General features: G+C 34.4%; 2 protein-coding genes across 3 annotated transcripts in view; one reads left to right on the plus strand and one right to left on the minus strand.

Annotated features, from left to right (window-relative positions):
- Window positions 1-4,052: 4,052 nt before the first annotated feature.
- Window positions 4,053-11,338, minus strand: LOC18033158 (topless-related protein 2). 2 transcript variants are annotated; one of them, XM_024178771.1, is made up of 25 exons: window positions 11,005-11,338; window positions 10,728-10,907; window positions 10,386-10,499; window positions 10,146-10,304; window positions 9,831-10,008; window positions 9,599-9,728; window positions 9,300-9,415; window positions 9,055-9,190; window positions 8,831-8,940; window positions 8,395-8,464; window positions 8,217-8,290; window positions 8,037-8,132; window positions 7,817-7,909; window positions 7,115-7,242; window positions 6,774-7,008; window positions 6,503-6,661; window positions 6,317-6,412; window positions 5,934-6,086; window positions 5,695-5,805; window positions 5,364-5,540; window positions 5,085-5,213; window positions 4,905-5,000; window positions 4,621-4,803; window positions 4,370-4,545; window positions 4,053-4,266 (listed from the first exon to the last, which is right to left on the minus strand). In XM_024178771.1, exons 1-25 carry the CDS (start codon window positions 11,082-11,084, stop codon window positions 4,053-4,055), a joined length of 3,393 nt encoding a protein of 1,130 aa, XP_024034539.1. In that variant the 5' UTR covers window positions 11,085-11,338. The 2 variants fall into 2 exon arrangements, with proteins under 2 accessions (XP_024034539.1, XP_006419483.1); XM_006419420.2 differs by having other exon boundaries at window positions 4,053-4,269.
- Window positions 11,339-16,262: 4,924 nt separating this feature from the next.
- LOC18033151 (pumilio homolog 24) overlaps window positions 16,263-19,060 on the plus strand; it is a 4,830-nt gene continuing 2,032 nt past the window's right edge. Inside the window, exons 1-9 of the mRNA XM_006419421.2 lie at window positions 16,263-16,604; window positions 16,698-16,751; window positions 16,943-17,004; window positions 17,082-17,163; window positions 17,257-17,380; window positions 17,516-17,599; window positions 17,985-18,099; window positions 18,598-18,748; window positions 18,851-18,964. Of these exons, the coding sequence (XP_006419484.2) occupies window positions 16,344-16,604; window positions 16,698-16,751; window positions 16,943-17,004; window positions 17,082-17,163; window positions 17,257-17,380; window positions 17,516-17,599; window positions 17,985-18,099; window positions 18,598-18,748; window positions 18,851-18,964 (1,047 nt within the window). The 5' untranslated portion in view covers window positions 16,263-16,343. The remainder of the gene's footprint in view (window positions 16,605-16,697; window positions 16,752-16,942; window positions 17,005-17,081; window positions 17,164-17,256; window positions 17,381-17,515; window positions 17,600-17,984; window positions 18,100-18,597; window positions 18,749-18,850; window positions 18,965-19,060) is intronic.

The raw sequence follows: 19,060 nt of genomic DNA on the forward strand, positions 1-19,060 counted from the left end.
CTATAGTCTTGAATTTTGATCTGGGTTGTTGCTTTGGATGCTTCTATGCCAACTTTCAGAATTGTGCCGCTAAAGCAGCCATGACTTGGACAACTTTTGGACACCAGAGATTTTTTTACTGTACTTTTTGAATTTGGTATCTAAAAATTTAATCCCCAACTGCTAAAAATAGTATTGTAGTTGCCAACTTTCTCTGACCTTTCAATTAGAACTCCGAATTTTATACAACATATATATATATATATATAATATATCCTCAAGCCTAGCATGTAATCATCGCGCAAAGAGAAGATGATTTTAGTTAAGATGCAACATAAAAGAAGAGCTTAGGTTACAATGGCAACGTGGGGGCAGATTAAGCAAAAAGGTATATATGCAGCAGCACGCAGTGTGAATGGTTAAAGTGATCTTGACGTTTGAATAATGCAAAATTGACAGCAGCAGAAGCAATGTTCATCGAAGATGAAGAATAGCAGTCAGAACACAAAAGCAAAAGTCATCGTTGCTATTTTGGTGATAAGGATTGATTAAGCTTTCCTTATTAGATAATGATCCTTCTCTTTGGTAGGTGACCAACAATTCTTTGCCAGTTGTATCTCCTTGATCTCTAAGTCTGACTTTGATACAAGATTGTAATGGTGATAAAAGTGGTAACTTGGCCACATAACTTCAGTATCTATCAAATTGAAAATAATGATTTAATTACATTAAAGTGTAGATTCCCCCTAATTTGCCACCTATACCATCGGAGGATGGTAAAATATTTTTCTCCTCCATCGAGAGGCCAACAGTTCGAGAAATCAGAATTCTTTCGTGATTCGACTTTTTCTCAAGAAAAATTTTGGCGATTGTTTTGCTGGTAGATTAAATATTTATATAAAAGTAGGGAAAAAAATACTTTTCATTCCTAGGGTTTCATATAATAGCTCATTTCATCCTTGTTTTTTAAACAATAGTCTAAAATATCATTCTCGTTAACTCATCGTTAATTAAATGCCGTTTGTTAGTAATTTGTTGAGGGCAAAAAAGGATTTTCCATTAAAGAGAAAATTAGAAAAAATAAATAAAACTTGACATATAACTAAAACTAATTTTTATCTAATCCCGCTAAATAAGAAATACCATTTCAAGCAATTGTTTTGCACTTCTCTCTATTTTGGCTGCATGAAAGTCCTATAAACCCTAGATCTAAGTACAAAAAATAATCACAAGTTTTATGTTCATATAATTATACTCTCTAATTGCATTGTGAGCCGACTTTGGGAGACAGTGGTAAGGACTACGAGAGATAATAATGGTCAAAGAAAAGTGGTGGGAAAGTTCAAAATAAAAATTGATTGAAGATTAAGAAGATGTTCAGCACATGCAAGCAAATAAAAGTTAGATGTATTTTTTAGTTTTTCTTCTAATGATTTAAAGATATTGTGTTAATTACAATTTGTTGCTTAGGCTATATCAAACTATTTCATCGTTGATTTTATTTAAAATAAATTAATAATTTTTGCATATTTTGTAGTGTTATTTAATTGTGTAAAAAATTATTTTAACATAGTTTGTATCACTTTAATTAAAAAAAAATCATATTTTACCCTCAATGAATTACTAGTTAACAACAGTAGACGGTGAATTGGTGTAAGGATGTTTTGATCTATTATTTAAAGAGTGGGGATGAAATAGACTATTACATAAAATCTTAAGTATGAAAAGGATTTTTTTTTTCCTAAAAGTAGTTAAATCCCGACAATACATTTATTATTAATAGACAGACGACGCAAGCATTTTAAAAGTTTAGAAATATTTAAATCCTATGAGGATCTTACTTCAAATTTAGATTTTTTTTAAGAGATTCATTTCTCTATTGTATATATGTTTAGTTGTGAGGTAAGAGTAAAATATTTGACTGGTAGAGTAAAATATTTGACTATATATGCTCAATTAACCCATTGGGTAGGATTGTAAAAGTTTAGACTTTTGGTACACTCGCGATCCTAACATAGATGCATGACTTGAAAATGTTGGAATTGGAAAAATGAAATGATGATTAAATTATTTGGGACGAAAGTCTTATTTACGCAAGCATGGACATGGCAAGCATAACAATGATGGTATTCTTATTAGATTATGGACCATCCATGAATACTCTTAAGTCAATATGGTTCCACAACGAGAGAGTGAGTGGTATACATGTACCAAGTAACTCGAGCCGGCTTGGGATACTTGAAAAATTGCAGGCCATGCATTCATCTACTTGAGAGATACAATTCACAGAATATATATACACACACACATATATACTTGGAATGTTTAAGGGGCCGCGGCTGGAACTGAAGGGATAGATATTGTATTATATTGAGCAGATTCGTTATCAAATAGAAAAATATTCCAATCCAATCTAATAATAAAGAGAAGCATCCAAAGCAGCCAGACTATTAAACCATATGTGCCGCGTACGTGCAGCTCAGAAGAACACAAGAAAACACCCCCTGGAATTGTGGTTTTGTCTGTGTATTATTTATTTTATTAGTATGCAAAGCAAGAGCGAGACCGTATGAATACCATGATGAAATCAAATCATCAGCAGTTTCAGCTTAAGGATTGAGGGACTGACATAGCTAAAGCAACTTCTCTAGCCAAGTACATATAGCCTCTGATCCCCACCATGTGGCTGCCTTGTTCGAATCTTGGTTTGTTCAACAAATACAATATACTGGGAAATAGGAGTACTAAGCGGCGATAACAGTTTGAATCAAGTGAGACAGTACACAGAAGCAGAAAATGTTAAAAGGGAAAGAGTTAAAAGGACTTTTTAACAAATGGACACTTAAGCAATTTTCTTATTTAGCCACTAAATTGTTTAATAATCTTCACATTTTTGGTTGATCTTGATCTTGGATAGACAAGACAGTGTTCATGTTCCTATTTAATATTTCCAACTTTTTTTGACTTTTTGATTAGAAAGAGAGAGCCCAGCAGTTCCTGTAAATGACAGATGAGCTCTGCTGTGCAGATGATTTTAGCACGGAAGCAATTATCCGAACTAGCAGCAGTAATAGTACTGGTTTTAACTGGAAGCGTCATAAGCACAGATCAACCCTAGGGTTAGGGTTGGTCTGAGAACCCCATGCATTATATCACCTCATCAACAAAATCAGAACAGAGAGCTATTGATGGTTGAATTGGAATATATGTCATTATGTCTCATGTCTGACGTCATGTCTGGTACTGTAAAATCACTTGTCTGGTGTGCATTCTACATACCTTTTAACAGTTTTGGTGTACGTTCTAAATAACTTTCACAGTTTCACTTGATGGGCTTGTTGCTGGCCTTATGCATCATCCTATTAATCCTTAAGGGATATGACAAAATTCCAAAAAAAAACAAAAATTGATATCATCTTAGCATCATATTAACGCATCTAAAATCTACCTATCCAACCTGAGGCACCGGTAAAGGGCAGAGGAAAATGACAAAGAGCAAATCAAATTCTAGGATTCTTAAACACGAGAACCTCCAAGAGAACCAAAGAAACCTTCAATTCTCTAATGGCTACCAAATAGCAATTAATGAACAGATAGCGACTAAAAACAAATAATTATAAATCTACGCAACTACGATAGCCGATTCACCCAGCAAGGAAAAATAGCGTCCTTTCATTATTTTCATTATTTGATGAGTAGTTAGAAACAAGATTTTTTAAAAAAAAATTTGAATGGAAAAAAAATATTAAATTTCCTACCTGAGCAAGCCCTTGTGTCCCAAATCAAATTTAAAAGTTATTAACTATGAGTATATAGTGTGTTTGATCAGCACCGTCCCTTGTGGTCTAAAGTACATGAAATGCAGATGCATACATATTAGTATATTACAGAACCGGTTACTCGAGAAACAATTAGACATCACATTTATCAGAGAAATCAATGAATAATATACATGAAAATTATCTTACTCTAACTAATTTTCCTAAGTTGCACACTTTTGATTAGAAAACTATAGAAGGCCAACCTACTAGTGTACATGGATGATAATATACAAATCTTTCAAAGATGAAACTTCATCTTTGGAACTGCTCAGGTGTAGGATTGTTAGTGGCAGACGATGTTACAGTTCTGCAGTTGTCTGTTCCATTATCAACAGGAACAGCTACTCCCCACTTTCTCTCAGTCTCTGAAGGCTCTATAACTTTAACAGATCCATCCGTCAGCCCAACAGCCAATTGATTTGGCTCCTGAGGGTGTGACGTAACAACTAGCGGGAACACAGTTTGGCTGCTGCATTATAGAACATAGAGATTAGTAACAGATGTTGTCCTAAGATGGTACACAGGGTGGTGGTAGCCATGGGAAACCATGCAAGCAATGCTTGAAATACCTGTTTGGCGATGCCTGGGACATGTATGCTGATGGGGCAATACGACATCTTAGCCTCAAACTATCAGCATCAAATACTCCAATGCTCCCATCAGTGAAAGTAGCATAAATTAGTTGGCTGTTACAGGAATATGCCGCAGAAGAAATGGGCGAAGAAAGTACATCTTGTGGCACCCACTGCAAAGTGGAAAAAAAAATTTACCAACTTATCGCCAACAAACATAATTACATATCTAAGAAGTTGATTTCCACCTGCCGAATGCATTCCATCTTGGAACCATCATAAATTGCTAGCTGTGTTTCATGGTTCACCAACAAGCGGACTTGATCAGAGTGAAACTGCACTCGAGTTTCACCAACAGGCAGCTTTCCGGCAGGCAGTTGAATTGCAATAGATTTCCTCTTTTCCCACGTATCAGTGTTCCAGAAGATTAGCTGCAAAAAGCATCCATTAAAACAAGACCAAGAACTTCAGGGGCAGGCAAGAAGTTGATATTATATATAAAAAGAGGTAAAAAGTAGCATGTTCAGCACACCTGAGCATCAGAACCTGATGAAACCAGGATGTTAAGGTTGGTGGAAAATGCTAAACCAGTAATGTGCTTCTGGTGACCTTTTAGTTTTGTTTTAACCTAACAGTAACAGAGCAGCTCACTTACATTGGAGCAGTTGAAAAATCGACTCAACAACAAAAAGAAAATGCTTAAAGTAATCACCTCATCCACCCTAACATTGTAAATTTGGATGGTTGAATCTTCCATCCCAATTGCTATTATGTTATTATCTTGAGGATGAAATGCTAGGAAAGTTGAAGCTGGCGGAGGTGACATAAAAGTTGTCATCACCTAGAAAGCAATACAATTCTCTAAATTACATAATCAATGACATCAAAATCCACTATATCTTCACTTTCATAACAAAGTTGTCGGTCACAATGGAAACAATAATACACCTGTCTGTGTCAGCAAGCATTTGCAAGGGGTTTGCAAATTTACCTTGAAGTTCATCATATTAAACAACGAAACTTTTCCTCCACCGGCAGACATGACATATGAGTCATTTTTTGAGAGTGCTACGCACGGAACCACATCTTCGGCATTCTCTGGGACATCATTGGTCATAAGAAGACCATTGCTTGGTTGCCAGTGCTGTGGGGCAACAGCTGCAGTTGCCTTTAAACCCACAAATAAGCTAGAAATCTCAGCAACAAAACTTTGCTCCATATATTGAATGTTAACCAGAATACATAGACAGACACATTACAAAAATAAAAACAATCAAATGTATGCATGCACATGTCCTTATCTGCGAGTATAGACCCCTCACCTTTCCACTAGGATTCAGTTCAGTGCGGTTCCATTTCCATAGCTTCTGAACCCCATTTGACCAAAGGGCAAGAATGCCAATACCAGAATTTGTGTAAAGCAGTCGAGCAACCTTCATAACAACGATGAGTTTAAATACAAAAAGATTAATGGCTTGAAACAGATATTTCGCATCGATAAGAATAAACTTTTTGGGGGGGGGGGGGGGGGGGAGGACATAAAAATTTACTGAAATAAAACCTTGCTAGTAGAATCAGTGCTCTCTGGCATAGCGACAACTCGACATTGAAGAGGATCAACAATCTCAGTAAGTTCCCAAGGTTTGGTTTTATCAGAAATATCCTCCAGATTTCTGGGTTTTTCTATGCCTCTAGCCGCAGAATCAGCTCCATTCTAACATGGATACTTTTCAAGTCATACAACAGTACAAAACATAGTCCCACACACCAAAGAAAAAGATGTCCAGGTAGAAATGCTGGTCAATTCTTTTAAATGAAAAACAATACTTCGATACTTCAAGTTCATGTGTCAATCAACTGCCAATGAAAATTTTCAAGTAATTTTACTGTAAATTTCCCCCCAAAAAAAAAAGAAAATTAAACTTGGTAATTTATTTTCCATACAAGGATAGTACTAGGCCTGGCAGGAGAGCTTCTGTCCACACGTTCCACTTTACTTAAGACTGGAGTGATAGTTGTAACCACAGCTGAACCAGGCACCTGATTCGCAAACAAACAACAAACCAATATAAACAAAAGTGCAAATTAAATCAGAATAATCCAGGTAGCTTGAAGGGCAAAGATAAAAACCTTCATCTCAGTGCTTGCTCTCGATGTCTCATAAGCTCGAGTCTCAATTGCTCTTAAGGCTCTCAGACCATCAGCATTTGCAAGGATCTTGATTCCCTGGTCTGCTGTAGTAACAACAAGCAGATTTCCTTCCTTGTTGAATCTCAAGCGAGGAAGACTCTGAAGTAATAGAAATAATGATATCAGACAACACAAGCAAAATTGGAGCCATCTGCCAGTCAAACTATGAAAAACACAAAGGAAATTGAAGACAGATGGTCAAGTTGCCAACCGGTAGTCCACCCTCAGCTTCTGTACTTGTGAGCATATTTACATTGTCCATATCCCAAAACTTAATCTGGTTATCTTCACCAGCAGCCAGAATGCGATTTCTTGTTGTATCAAATTGCACTACACCAGCAGATTTCTTTCTGAAGCCGATATAAGTCCTCTTTAGAGCTCCTTCACTTTCATTCCATTCAACCAAGTGAGAATCCCCTTCTTTACTTGTTCCACAAGAGAATAACCTGAGTTTTGAAAGAGGATGGTTAAATCTCATACATGACCCACTAGAAACACAAGCCTACCTAAAAGCTTCCTGTTGCATAAATATGTAGCTAATCTTTCACTTACCTACTCCCATCAGCACTATAGAGCATTGTGGTGCACCACAACCCAGGAGCATCATAGTCAACCCTGGAGCCCACATTATCATACAGCCAAGCCTTAATTTTCCCATCAACGGCAGTTGAAAATATAAACTGCAACGATTTAGAGAATGTTACAACTTCATAGCAAAAAAATGTTCAGCACATGAAGAACATCATCAGTCTCGTCCTACAGTAACTATACCATGCTTAAAATCAATTGCTTCTAATCATGGTGTTAATATGAAACCCAATTTATAAAACAAGGTATGGAACACAATCGAAAGAGCATGAAACAAGGACCACTATAACATGGCTCATGACCATTACCTCTTTCATTTCCCTCCACATTACTATCCCCATAATAGCTAGTGAGCATAGAACAGGACACATGGTAACAAATTAATAGTGGAATCACTATTCCAACATTATCTATCTATTCAAATCTTGCAGAAGAAGAATTTAGAGAATAAAGTCATACAAAAAGACGACAGATGGTACTTCTCCCAGTTTCAACACATCTGAACTTAAACTGCATAATTCCTCAACTGGTAGCCTCAACTGTAGTAAAACTTATAATACCTTTCTATTCTAAAAACTACCTCATCCATACCAAATTTGTGCACCGATTTTCAATTGTTGTAATAAAAATCATTATTATTATTTTTTTCTTAGAAAAATGTCTTACATGAATATTTTCCTTCTGGTGGGGACAAACAGAATAAACCGGTGCCTCGTGGCCTTCGAACTGAAAGAGTTTTCTTCCAGACAAATCCCAAACCTGTAATAATTATTCAATAACTCAGCTGAAAAGGAAAAGCTAATACAAGTGTAAATGAAAAATGAATTCACGAAGTGTTTTATTTTTATTTTTTTTGATAGGCACAGAGTGTTTTATTTGACCCCACCCTTATCAACTTATCATCTCCACAGGTCACTATACAGAGTTGCTTGTTTGGATAAGAGAATGCTAAGTCATTCACACCACCTACATGAGCGTCAATCTGCCAAAATGTAGAAGCTAAAATCATTTTACGGTTGCAAATAATTTCTTTTAGAAAAGGCAGCCAAAAGTAAACAAAACATGCCTCCAAACTTTGGCATAGATCATTAGATCCTTGATAAGTGTACAGATGGATCAGATGCTTTGTAAATGCAACTCCTGCACCCCAAAAGAAAAAAAAAGTTGTAAAAGAGTAAAATAATATAGCAAATTATATATATATATGTGTGTGTGTGTGTGTGTGTGTGTGTTGCTGCACATACCAATAAAATTCCCATCTGGACTCCATGCCACACGGCTGACAGATATCGATGAATCTTTGACAATAGCAGCCTGTAAAAGAAACTCGATTACATATAGCAAATACTAATACTTTATCGGAATTCAAGCAGGGCCACAGCATCGGAAAGCATACCAACTTCAATTATCCAATCAGAAGGAAATTACCACTTCAATAATTTGACATTCAGCTTTAGTTTTCAAGAAAAATTTTCTTAACGAGAAACAGACTAGGATAGACAAATGACAGTAACCAGTGACGCCATAACTTATCCTTTTCAACTAATTTAATCTAGAGATTAATACTCGAAAAAGAATGACGTGACATAAATTTAGGCCAAATACAAATCAGTTTATTTAAAAATTTTGAATATGAGAAGCATGATTTGAAATATTTTGGTTAACTGATCAGATAACAACCTGTAACATCATAGAACAGTTTGACATATCCCATATCTTGAATGGCTTGGAAACCAGCCTCTCACGCAGCCCCACATCCCATAGTGTAATTTCACCATCTCCACAACCAACTGCCCATGAAAATTTGAACCCAGTCAGTCAAAAAAGTCAAGCTGCAGAGCGCCTAAATTAAAACTGGTAGAATCAAACAGTTGACTGGCATAGAAGGTTAGCATCCAACTTACCGACAAGTAATGTGTGATGAAAAGGATGGAAATCCATGCTTACAACAGAGGAACCCTGATGCATGGTACAAGCTACAGCTCTTGGTAGGTCGTCGAGTGACCATGTGGCTTGTTGAGAAGGAACAGGATATGTAGCCTGAAAAATTAAAATTAAACTCAAAAGCAGTAGCTTTTAACCTAGAAAACAAAAACAAAGCATGATAACTCATAACTTCATGCAATGTACATAGATTTTGCAAGAATACCTCATCAACAGACTGTGAAGCCCGCAAACGTTTCTTTAGTTGCTCATGATCAGAGCTTGGATAATCAATCATTCCAAGTGTATTTGAAGGTGCTCTTGGATGTTTCAAAACAGAAACTGTTGTAATGGATAGTACATGATGTCAGGAATATCAAGTTAAAAGCTTATACGGTAGAGTTGATTATCTGGCAGAATATTTCATTTAAAAGAAAGAATCATAGGTAATAACTGTTTGACATCAACTCTTTTTTGTCATGACATTATCTCAACAATTGCGGTGTTCTGAAACAACTAGAATACCTTGATTTGGTTGAACAGGCAACGATGAAGCAGCGACAACGGATGATTGAATTGATGAGGAAGGGTTGGCATTCATCATCCATCCTGCTAACGCATTAGCATTAGCAGCAGCCGCAGCTGGTGGAAATGGCTGTATAATAACCCCGAAAGGAAATATCTCAAGCTCAGAAAAAGATGATAAATGTTCTTACATTGATAACTTGAAAAAAAAAAGTGAAGATTTTGATCATACTACTGCATGAGCCCCAAGTGGAGCATAAGTTGCAGGCTTAGCAACAGCTGCAACTGGAAGAGTGACAGGAGTTGGTGCACGAGCCCCATTTGGAGGTGAACAACTGTGGTCTACGAATAAGGTTTTGATGTCAGGATTGGGCCTTGGGTTTTTACATAGCTGGTGCTGCCAGTTCAGACTGCAAACACCATACATCACCACGTGAGCAAAAATACTTAAATTGGTTCCAGTCACATTGTCAATGACATGAACACCAACACATAAATACCAAGATGGAAACCCAATAATGAAGATTTAAAAGCATTGAAGTTCTACCTTTGATTTATCAAAGTTCGGAGACGTGATGTCTTCAAAGATGGGAAAACAAGCTTGTCCCGGAACAGGGGATTCGCTTCTATCAGTTTTTTCAGCTCCACCAACATAATGGTCCGAGCTGATCTAGTATCACCATACTTCGATAACTGCTCATTCTCCCTGCATTAACCCCCAACTTCTCAGTTCTATATTCTTTTTCTCTTCAAATTCCAAGCAGCTAAAAAACCAAAATCAAATTACCTGAAGTTCTCTAGAGTCAAAAGCTGTGTAATTTCCTTGAACAATTCTTCATTAAATGTAGAGAAAACCTTCAAATCCTTCACTAAAATCTCAACAGCCTTCGGCCTGTCATGCCTGACCAAAATTTCAAAAAACAAAAATTACAAACAAACCACAAAATCCAAAAACAAAAGATCGACGTGACAAATTTTTCCATCAGATTTCTCAACTTGTGCATTATAGTTTAATTTTTTAAGCAACTTTACAAATGCAAACCAAAACGTGAGAAACCACCAAAACTGCCGCCGCAGTTTTTTTTTTTAAAGTTTTTTTCAAATACAAAATAACTAAAAAATAAAGTACCTGTCAAGAGCTTCTAGATACTTCTGTTTTCTGATCTCGAAAAAAATCTTCATGGAGTAACGATTATCGTCAACTTTAGTGAATCCAGAGAGGTACTTTTCAATTTCATCCCATTCTCCAGCTAAAGCTTTTTCTTCAAAATATTTCATGTTGAAGAAAAAGCCTGACTCTTGCTCCAATCTAAATCAAATATTCAAATCAGTGACATCACGACCGTCAAAGCTCAATCAAACGGTTATATAAACAAGATATATTTTTTAAAAAAAGAGCTTATTACCTGTGTACAGACTCCTTGAATTTCTCTTCGTCGAGAAATTGAAGAATTAGAAACACCAATTCTCTGCTTAAAGACGACATTTTTAGCTCGAAAATGAAACGTATGCAGGAAACGAAATAGATTAAATCATTAAACGGTGAGTCTTAGTTTAGAATTTAAGCCTTATGAAGAGAAGAGAGGTTGAGGACAGAAAACGACGGCGTCTTTTCTCTTAGGCGATTGATTTCTAGGGTTTGCATTTCCATGCTTCGCTTTCAACGAGAACAGTCATGAGAAGAAAGAAAGAAAAGGCGAAAAAAGCTGCCAAAAGAAAAAGATAAAGAAGAGAGAGAGTGTGCGTGAGAGATGACTTGTTCTCACTTTCTTCGATGCGTTTTGCAGTGTCTTTGTTTCTCACCGACCTATCAGTGATAAGTTCCCTAGCGTATCAGTGGAATGATAAGTTATCAGATCTATGGCGGCCTGATCAGGCAAGTGCGCGTTGCCTGTGGGGCTGTGTTCCTGTGTGATGAGTATATTTTCGCACGAAAATGGAGGTGAAAGAATAAAATAATATGTGACTCCCTAGTTTTTGTACAATAATAAAACAAGAATATAGTTTGAATATTATTTCACTAATCTTCTTACAATGATGCGTCAATAACGAGGCTTCAAAGAATTAGAGAATAAATGGTGGTTCAAGTCACTTGATAAGCTTCAAAGCTTGTTAACGGAATTGTATTATCACGTAATGAGCTTTAAACATTTAACTTTTGGGTCCGGCTATCTTCAAACTGCTTTAAGATAGAGCACTCATTCATAATCACACGATCAAAATTATAATGAGTTTTTTACAAATTATCATTTTGAGTGTGTGGTTAAAATTCGTACTCCACTATAAATCAACTCCAATATAGTCGTAGCCTTAACTTTTTTATTTATTATATTTTATTAACACATTGGGTTTAGGTGATTGATTATTATTATTAGTTGATTAAATTTAAGAATATGAAAAGAATCATGTGTAATTTCATTGGCCTATAATATGTCTTTGTTGTTTTTTATATTTAAGAAAAATAAAAGAAGATTTTGTAATTTTAAATCTTAGAAGACGAAGTACACATATTTAAGTATGGACGTTCATATCAGTAGCCATATAGTTTTAACATAATTACTATTTTCATATTATAAGTATTTGGTGATTTTCTTTTTTAAATAAAGTTCTTCAAAAGATACAATAGACAAAATTGTCATCTAAGAAATCAATTATGATTGGATGTCCTAATTCTAAAAGATTTAATTGAGGAAGATGGAAAGATAATTATCATGACTATAGTAAAAAAACCAAATTCGTGAAGAAGTTATTTCAAACAATCATAGATGATTGAAGAATAGATGGCCTCTTAAATTAATAAAATAAAAATATTTCCAATTAAAATGAAAAAGACAAAAACACTTAAAAAATTTCATCTAAATGCGTCGAATTGTATAATGCAAGTAATTCTTTCTATTTACCTCAATAACAAAACATTAAAATATCGCAGCTGTGTTAATTAATTTCAAACTATATCATTATATATGGTTTTTATAAAAGACAGGGACTTAGATGTTATTACTCCGAATAGAATGATACTTGTTGTGGTGCTTACGTGGTGAGTTTTTAGTCGCTAATGGAGGATGCGGGGTGTGAGAGGGGAAGTAGAGAAACGTGGCAGCGAAACTAGAAAGTGATTGCGGAATCGAAGCTGGGAACTCAAGTCTATTTTGAATACAAGTACTAACGTCCACCACGTCATGTCGCCTTGTCGGAAGATTACGTGGCGTTCTGTCTTGCGGAGTTTTCTTTAATGTTGTAATTTTTTTTTTATCATAATGTAATGGTCAAATCTCCTAAAATTTTACTTTTCAACTCTAGAATATTTTTAAAATATCAATAAGTCCGTTGAAATTTTTTTTGTTTAAATATTATTTTCTAGAAGGGAAAACTATGGACAAAAACTTAATCAATATTTCCCAATATTTAAATTTGTAACTAGGTAAATAAATTTATTTAATCCTAAAATAAGTTTATCTAAAAGTAGATAACCACGATAAAAAATATAATAAAAATTCTTAAGTATAAAATGAATTATTCAAATAGAAGAATGTACTTAGAGATTCAAATATTGAAACTCTTATTGTCCAAAATAAATGGTTATTAATACTACCCTTTTCGACCGGTCCTAATATATACTCCATAAAGAATTGTATCATTGCTTTATAATTGTATTATTACTTTTATTATAGATCAAAGTTGTCCCATGTGATATTTCCAAATTTCAAGGTCACTATTCTTGATGGCTGAATCGAATGACAAATTTTATAAACGTTTTGAGCAAAACGATTTGATTGTAGTCATTTTCTAGATGATGTCCTCGCTCCTCACATGACCAAGCAACCACATTATAATAAAAGACACTCACAAATTGATCATCATATTCAATTTCAATTGTTAATGCACTTTATCTTCCAACCAATCTTACCCACGACCCAACTACATTTGTTTTCCTTGCTGCCAAACATTAAGACTTTTAGAAAAATATAATATAAGGTTCGATAATGCCTTCTCATTTACAAATATTTTTCCTGTAGAAGCCAAGGTAATTAATAAATAAAATATTACCTTAGTGTTATACCATTAGGTGTTAGGTTGTTGAAAAACAATAAAAATGCCAACTAAGCTCATACTTGATTTCTATTTTAATTCCTTAATGATGTATATTTAGGAAATTCTATAGTAAAAAAAGTCCATATTCAAGTACTTTATATATAACTGTATAGAAAATTGAGTTGTTATTAAATTATTAGAAAGAGCCTATCTTTTTTTTTTTGTGTAAAATTAAGAAAGTATTTTATCAAAACTTATATAGTCATAAAATTTATTTTTTTACGACATTAATGAAGTCCTCTAGTCTGTGGTCTGTGTTCATTAGCTTTGTGTTGATCAAAGCTAATCCAAAATTTAATGGCAATATTATCAGTAAATTTTTAATGGAATGTTAAGGGGGAAAAAAAAAACAATTGTGGAGCCAATTTTTGTTATCATTAACTTTTGAATACAAGTGAATAAATTAGTTTTTTTTTTAATAGATGCCAAATATGATTGGCCCAGTTCATTCTGAAACCCCAAGACCGAAGTCAATCTCGAAGTTGAACCGAATAGGTTTCGTCTGATGTAGGCTTGGCAGTGGATCGGGTCGGGTTCAGGCCATGTCAAGTCCTAACGTTACCCTTAAAAAGTTGACTCTTATGTCTTATCGAATCATCATTGGGCTCGAGTTTTATCTAAGTTTAGCCATCATTTTTTTTACTTTTTTATTTTTAACTTTTAAAGTATGACTCATATTATCCATTCTTTATTAGTATTGTACCTTTTTTATGTTAAAATTGGTTGCAGGGAATTTAATAAACTATTTTTATTTTAGCTTTAACAAGAATATAACATGTAACAATTAAAACAAATTAACAGAAAAACCAAACTAACAGCACAATAAAAAAACAAATACAAAATAACTAAATTAATACAAAATAAAGATAAATATACTTAAGGTATGGTTATGACAGTATGTGGTTTGGTGTTCTAATAACTTCTAAGTTTTATTTTTGTAAAAAGTTAATTTAAGGTTTAGGATCAATGAGGGCATTTTGGTAAGGCCATAACCCTAACTCGAATGTCATTGGGTCCTAATTTATTGAACCTTCATCTAACTCTTAGGGTATGTTTGGTTGAAGGATTAAAAGTGGGGATTGAACTCTTTTAAATTTTTTTTTTTTGTCATATTCTCATGTTTGGTGCTGTCAAGAATATTAGGATTTAGTTATTTTGGGCCCACAAGATCATCTCAATTTTGTAAAGGAAATTATCCTAAGGGGGGCCATGAGATTAGTTATTATTGGATTATATTGATAACTCAATTAAACATAATAATTTATAAATATTAAACTTATAGTAATATGTGATAAATGTAATCAAAAATATTGATTTTAATAATGTAAATAATAAATTATACTAAAAATATTATTAATTTCACATTAAATTAAAATTCATTTTAATTTACTTTATTATTAAATATTTTTATAATTTCATATTTACATTATAAATTAATATTAAAAATATAAAATTTTATAAATAATAGATTATTGAATAAAAAATAATATAAATATCATAAATATATTTAACAAAATAAAATAAAAATTATACAAATTATGATTTATATTTCACTAATATCATTGAGGTAGATTTGTATAATTAATGATACAAAATTTTAGTTTATAATAATAATAATAATTTGAAAATTATAATATTATAATATAAGGCATGATTATTTATAATTTAATCCAATATTACACCAAATACAATATAATATTATATATAATATAGTATTATCTAATTCACTCCTATCTTATCAAATCCGATTCAATTCAATCCAATCCAATCTAGCTAGCTACCAAACGAGCGCTTAATCTTTAAAATCTGGACTAAAGTCCTAAAAATTAAGATACAATCAATTAGACCAAAGACCGGATCGGATTTTTTGCCATATTTACTCTCCCTCCCATGAGAAATGAGAAGTGAGTCAAATCTTTGCTTTTCATGTGTGCCAATAGACAAAAGCAAACTATCAATTTTTTCCCCCTTGATGTTGAAATTGAAACGTGTCAAAGGTTCATCGTGTGGGACCGACTCTTATCTGATTGGTTTTTTTTGAACCACCATGTTAGCCGATAATACGGATTTATTCTCGCAAGTACCAGATCACACGGTGGGCGAATCAGGAGCGCTCAATGGTCGGCTAATGGTGCACTCGCCCTTGTTGATGTTGACATACAATTAGTAAAGGCGATTATTGTTTTTTTTTTTTTAATTTAAAAAAAAAACTAAATAAAAATGTTTTCGTTACTCAAGCAATGAGACTGACTACATGTGCCGGGCAATCCCTGTAGCCACATAATATAATATAATATCAGAACAATACTTTCAGATATTTTTTTAAGTAAATTATTGTACTCTTTATTAGTTTTTTTTTACGAATCATTAGATAAATGTAAACTATTTTTGGTATCAAACTTGTATGGTAGAAAGTTTACAACAACTTTTCGGCCTGTGGGCCTATATGTATGAGTTAATTCGTCGTTTCTTGGGCCATTAAACGGCCTCGTATTGTGGGCCTTGTAGGAACTAACAGCCCATAAACATTAACATCCCCCGCCCGAAGAGTTAGAAACCCCAAAACCCTCGCAAGAACCGCAAAAAGCACAAGCGGTTACAGTTCGCGGAGAAGAGAAGACACAAAGATTTGAGCAGTTGAGCTGAAGCTTCAATGGCGGCGAAGAACAGACCAGAAACCAACAAACCCGTGAAAAGAATATTCGCAAAAACCGAACCGAGTAACCCCGCTTCGAAGAAGCCGAAGCTCGCGGGTTCAAAACCCTCAGAAGTATCTCAAAGCAAGGACTTTAAGAAGCCTTTCAATCCAGATAAACGAAAACAAAAACCATTTAAATCCGAGCTCCAGAAAACGGATGGGAACAAAGAAAAGAATCAATCCTTAACGAAGCGCGAGCTTCGGCTTCGTGCCAAGGTTTTATTTTTTCGTTATTTTTTGCAAATTGTTCTTTTTTAAAGTTTAGTTTTACATTTTTCTCATACACTGGTGTTTTTGGTTTAATTACAGGAACTGGCAGAGGCTAGGAAGAAGAAGAGGAAGAGGCATTACGATTTGGAGCTGGTATGCATTTTCTTATTTTTTGTCCACTTCATTCATAATTAGGATTGAAGCTATGTGTTGTACATTTGTGATAGAAGGAATAAAGCCGAAGAATTTTAATTTTTTTTTGTGCTGGGGTTGGTTAAAACATGTAAAATAGCTGAGACTGCGAGCTCTTGTTGACTAAGCAAATTTTATTTTCATCTTGATAGGAGCTTGCATCACTGTGGGAGAAGATGAGGCAGCGGAATATTGCTAAAGAAACTAGATCAAAGTATGAATTTTGGTGCAAATGTTATATTCACAGTTATTAATTGTGTTATTTTGAATGTTTTTCTTTCTTTTGATTAGATTGATAAGTGAAGCTCTGCAGAAGATGAAGGGAAAGATCCCAGAAATTGCTGGCTCCCATGTTTCCTCTCGTGTTCTTCAGGTAATTTTTGGAAACTTTGTGCGGGAATTTTTGTATTTACATCTGTGATTTTTTCGCCTTAAGTTTGTTCCTTTCATGTTTCTTTCACCTCAGACTTGCGTCAAGTATTGTTCACAAGCTGAAAGAGATGCTGTTTTTGAGGAGCTTCAGCCACATTTTCTCTCCCTAGCTGATAACACTTATGCAGTTCATCTCGTGAAGAAAATGATAGATAATGGTATGATTTAGCCTCTAAGAATTAAAAGAGAAACTTTAGTATTTTGCTTGAATGAATAATTCGTATATGTTGTTCTTGCTCTTGTAACCCTCTACTTTGAGATTATTTGATGACGCTCTTATGTTCTATTTGTAGCTTCAAAGAAGCAGCTGGCAGGGTTTATCTCAGCACTCCATGGGAATGTTGCTTCCCTTCTTCGACACATGGTTGGATCTGTTGGTACGTTATTACCATCTCAGTCTTTGCTTTTTTATTTTCAATGTGAAAAGTAGAATGGCCCAATTATGGTAGTAATCTTATACGCACATTACAAGGGTTGGGACTTGGCACCTAAGAGTCTTTGGTTTTAAAATATGTTATTACGTGATAAAGAAAAAGAAAATCCTTAGTTCAGTTTCCAGCAGTAATTTTGTATAACTTAATGTAGGTAGACTTGCAATTTCCTGGGATTTATAAAGAAATGAAACCTGTCTCACTATAATATGATTTAACTAATTGATTCATCTGCAAGAAATTTTGATGACGTCCTGGTAGGAATCTGGTCTATCTATCATTGACCCTTTCTGTTTTATAAAGTTTCTCACTCTTTTTCTTTTCTTTCCAGTTGTCGAGCATGCATACCAACTGGGAAATGCAACTCAAAAACAAGAGCTTCTGGTAGAATTGTACTCTACAGAGCTTCAGTTGTTTAAGGACCTGGTGTCAATCAAAGAGAGCAGGTAAACCAAAGAATTAACATTCTTTCATCAATGAATCCACTAATTGATGATCTGTTTTAGCAGGATAGTTGCAGCAATATCTTGTGCAACTCCGAGGATTCTATTACTTTCCTTTCCTTTTTCAATTTTCCATTTTTCCTTTTTGGTTACAATTAAGTTTCATTGAATAGTCATGGGCATTTGTTCTATTGAAAAAAGACATTGTAGTGTTGTACCGGGGAGGTTCGTTTCTTTGGCATTTGGCAAGGAAGACTGCATTATTGAACCTCTGTTCTTGAAGAAAATTCTTTAATGGATGATTAAAGGGATTCATGGTTCTCTCTTGTAAATGCTTGTGAAAATTGATTATAATGTATTGCAATAGGCATGTATGGATTTTCTTAAAAGTTAAAATCTGTTCACAGCATTTTCATTGGGCCATTTCATGTGGAATTGGAAATTCACAAGCAAGGTCTTGGTTCTGTAGCCAACCGTTTAATCTTTTTTAATCTGCGTTAGGTTGGTCGATGTAATTTCAAAGCTAGGCCTGCAGAAAGCATCAGTGCTGAGACATATGGCTTCTGTAATTCAACCAATTCTAGAGAAAGGAATTATTGATCATTCTATCATACACAGAGTCTTGATGGAGTATCTCAGCATGGCTGATAAGGTGTGTTTGAGATTTTTATATGCATTCCGTAAATTATGAGAAATTCTGTAGTATTTTCTTCACTTGTAATCTTTTTCTCTTCTAAGTCTGGTCTGTTGACAGTCCTCTGCTGCAGACATAATTCAACAGTTGTCTGGCCCACTCCTTGTTCGTATGATCCATACTAGGGATGGTTCTAAGATTGGTATGCTTTGTGTCAAGCATGGGAGTGCAAAGGTTTGTTGCAATTGATATTAGATTTTATGAATCTCTCTGTTCCTTTCCCTCCACAACCCCCCCCCCCCCCCCCCAAACACACCCCAAAAAAAAAAA

Source organism: Citrus clementina, unplaced genomic scaffold, assembly GCF_000493195.1.
Source record: "Citrus clementina cultivar Clemenules unplaced genomic scaffold, Citrus_clementina_v1.0 scaffold_9, whole genome shotgun sequence".
Lineage (NCBI taxonomy): Eukaryota > Viridiplantae > Streptophyta > Magnoliopsida > Sapindales > Rutaceae > Citrus > Citrus x clementina.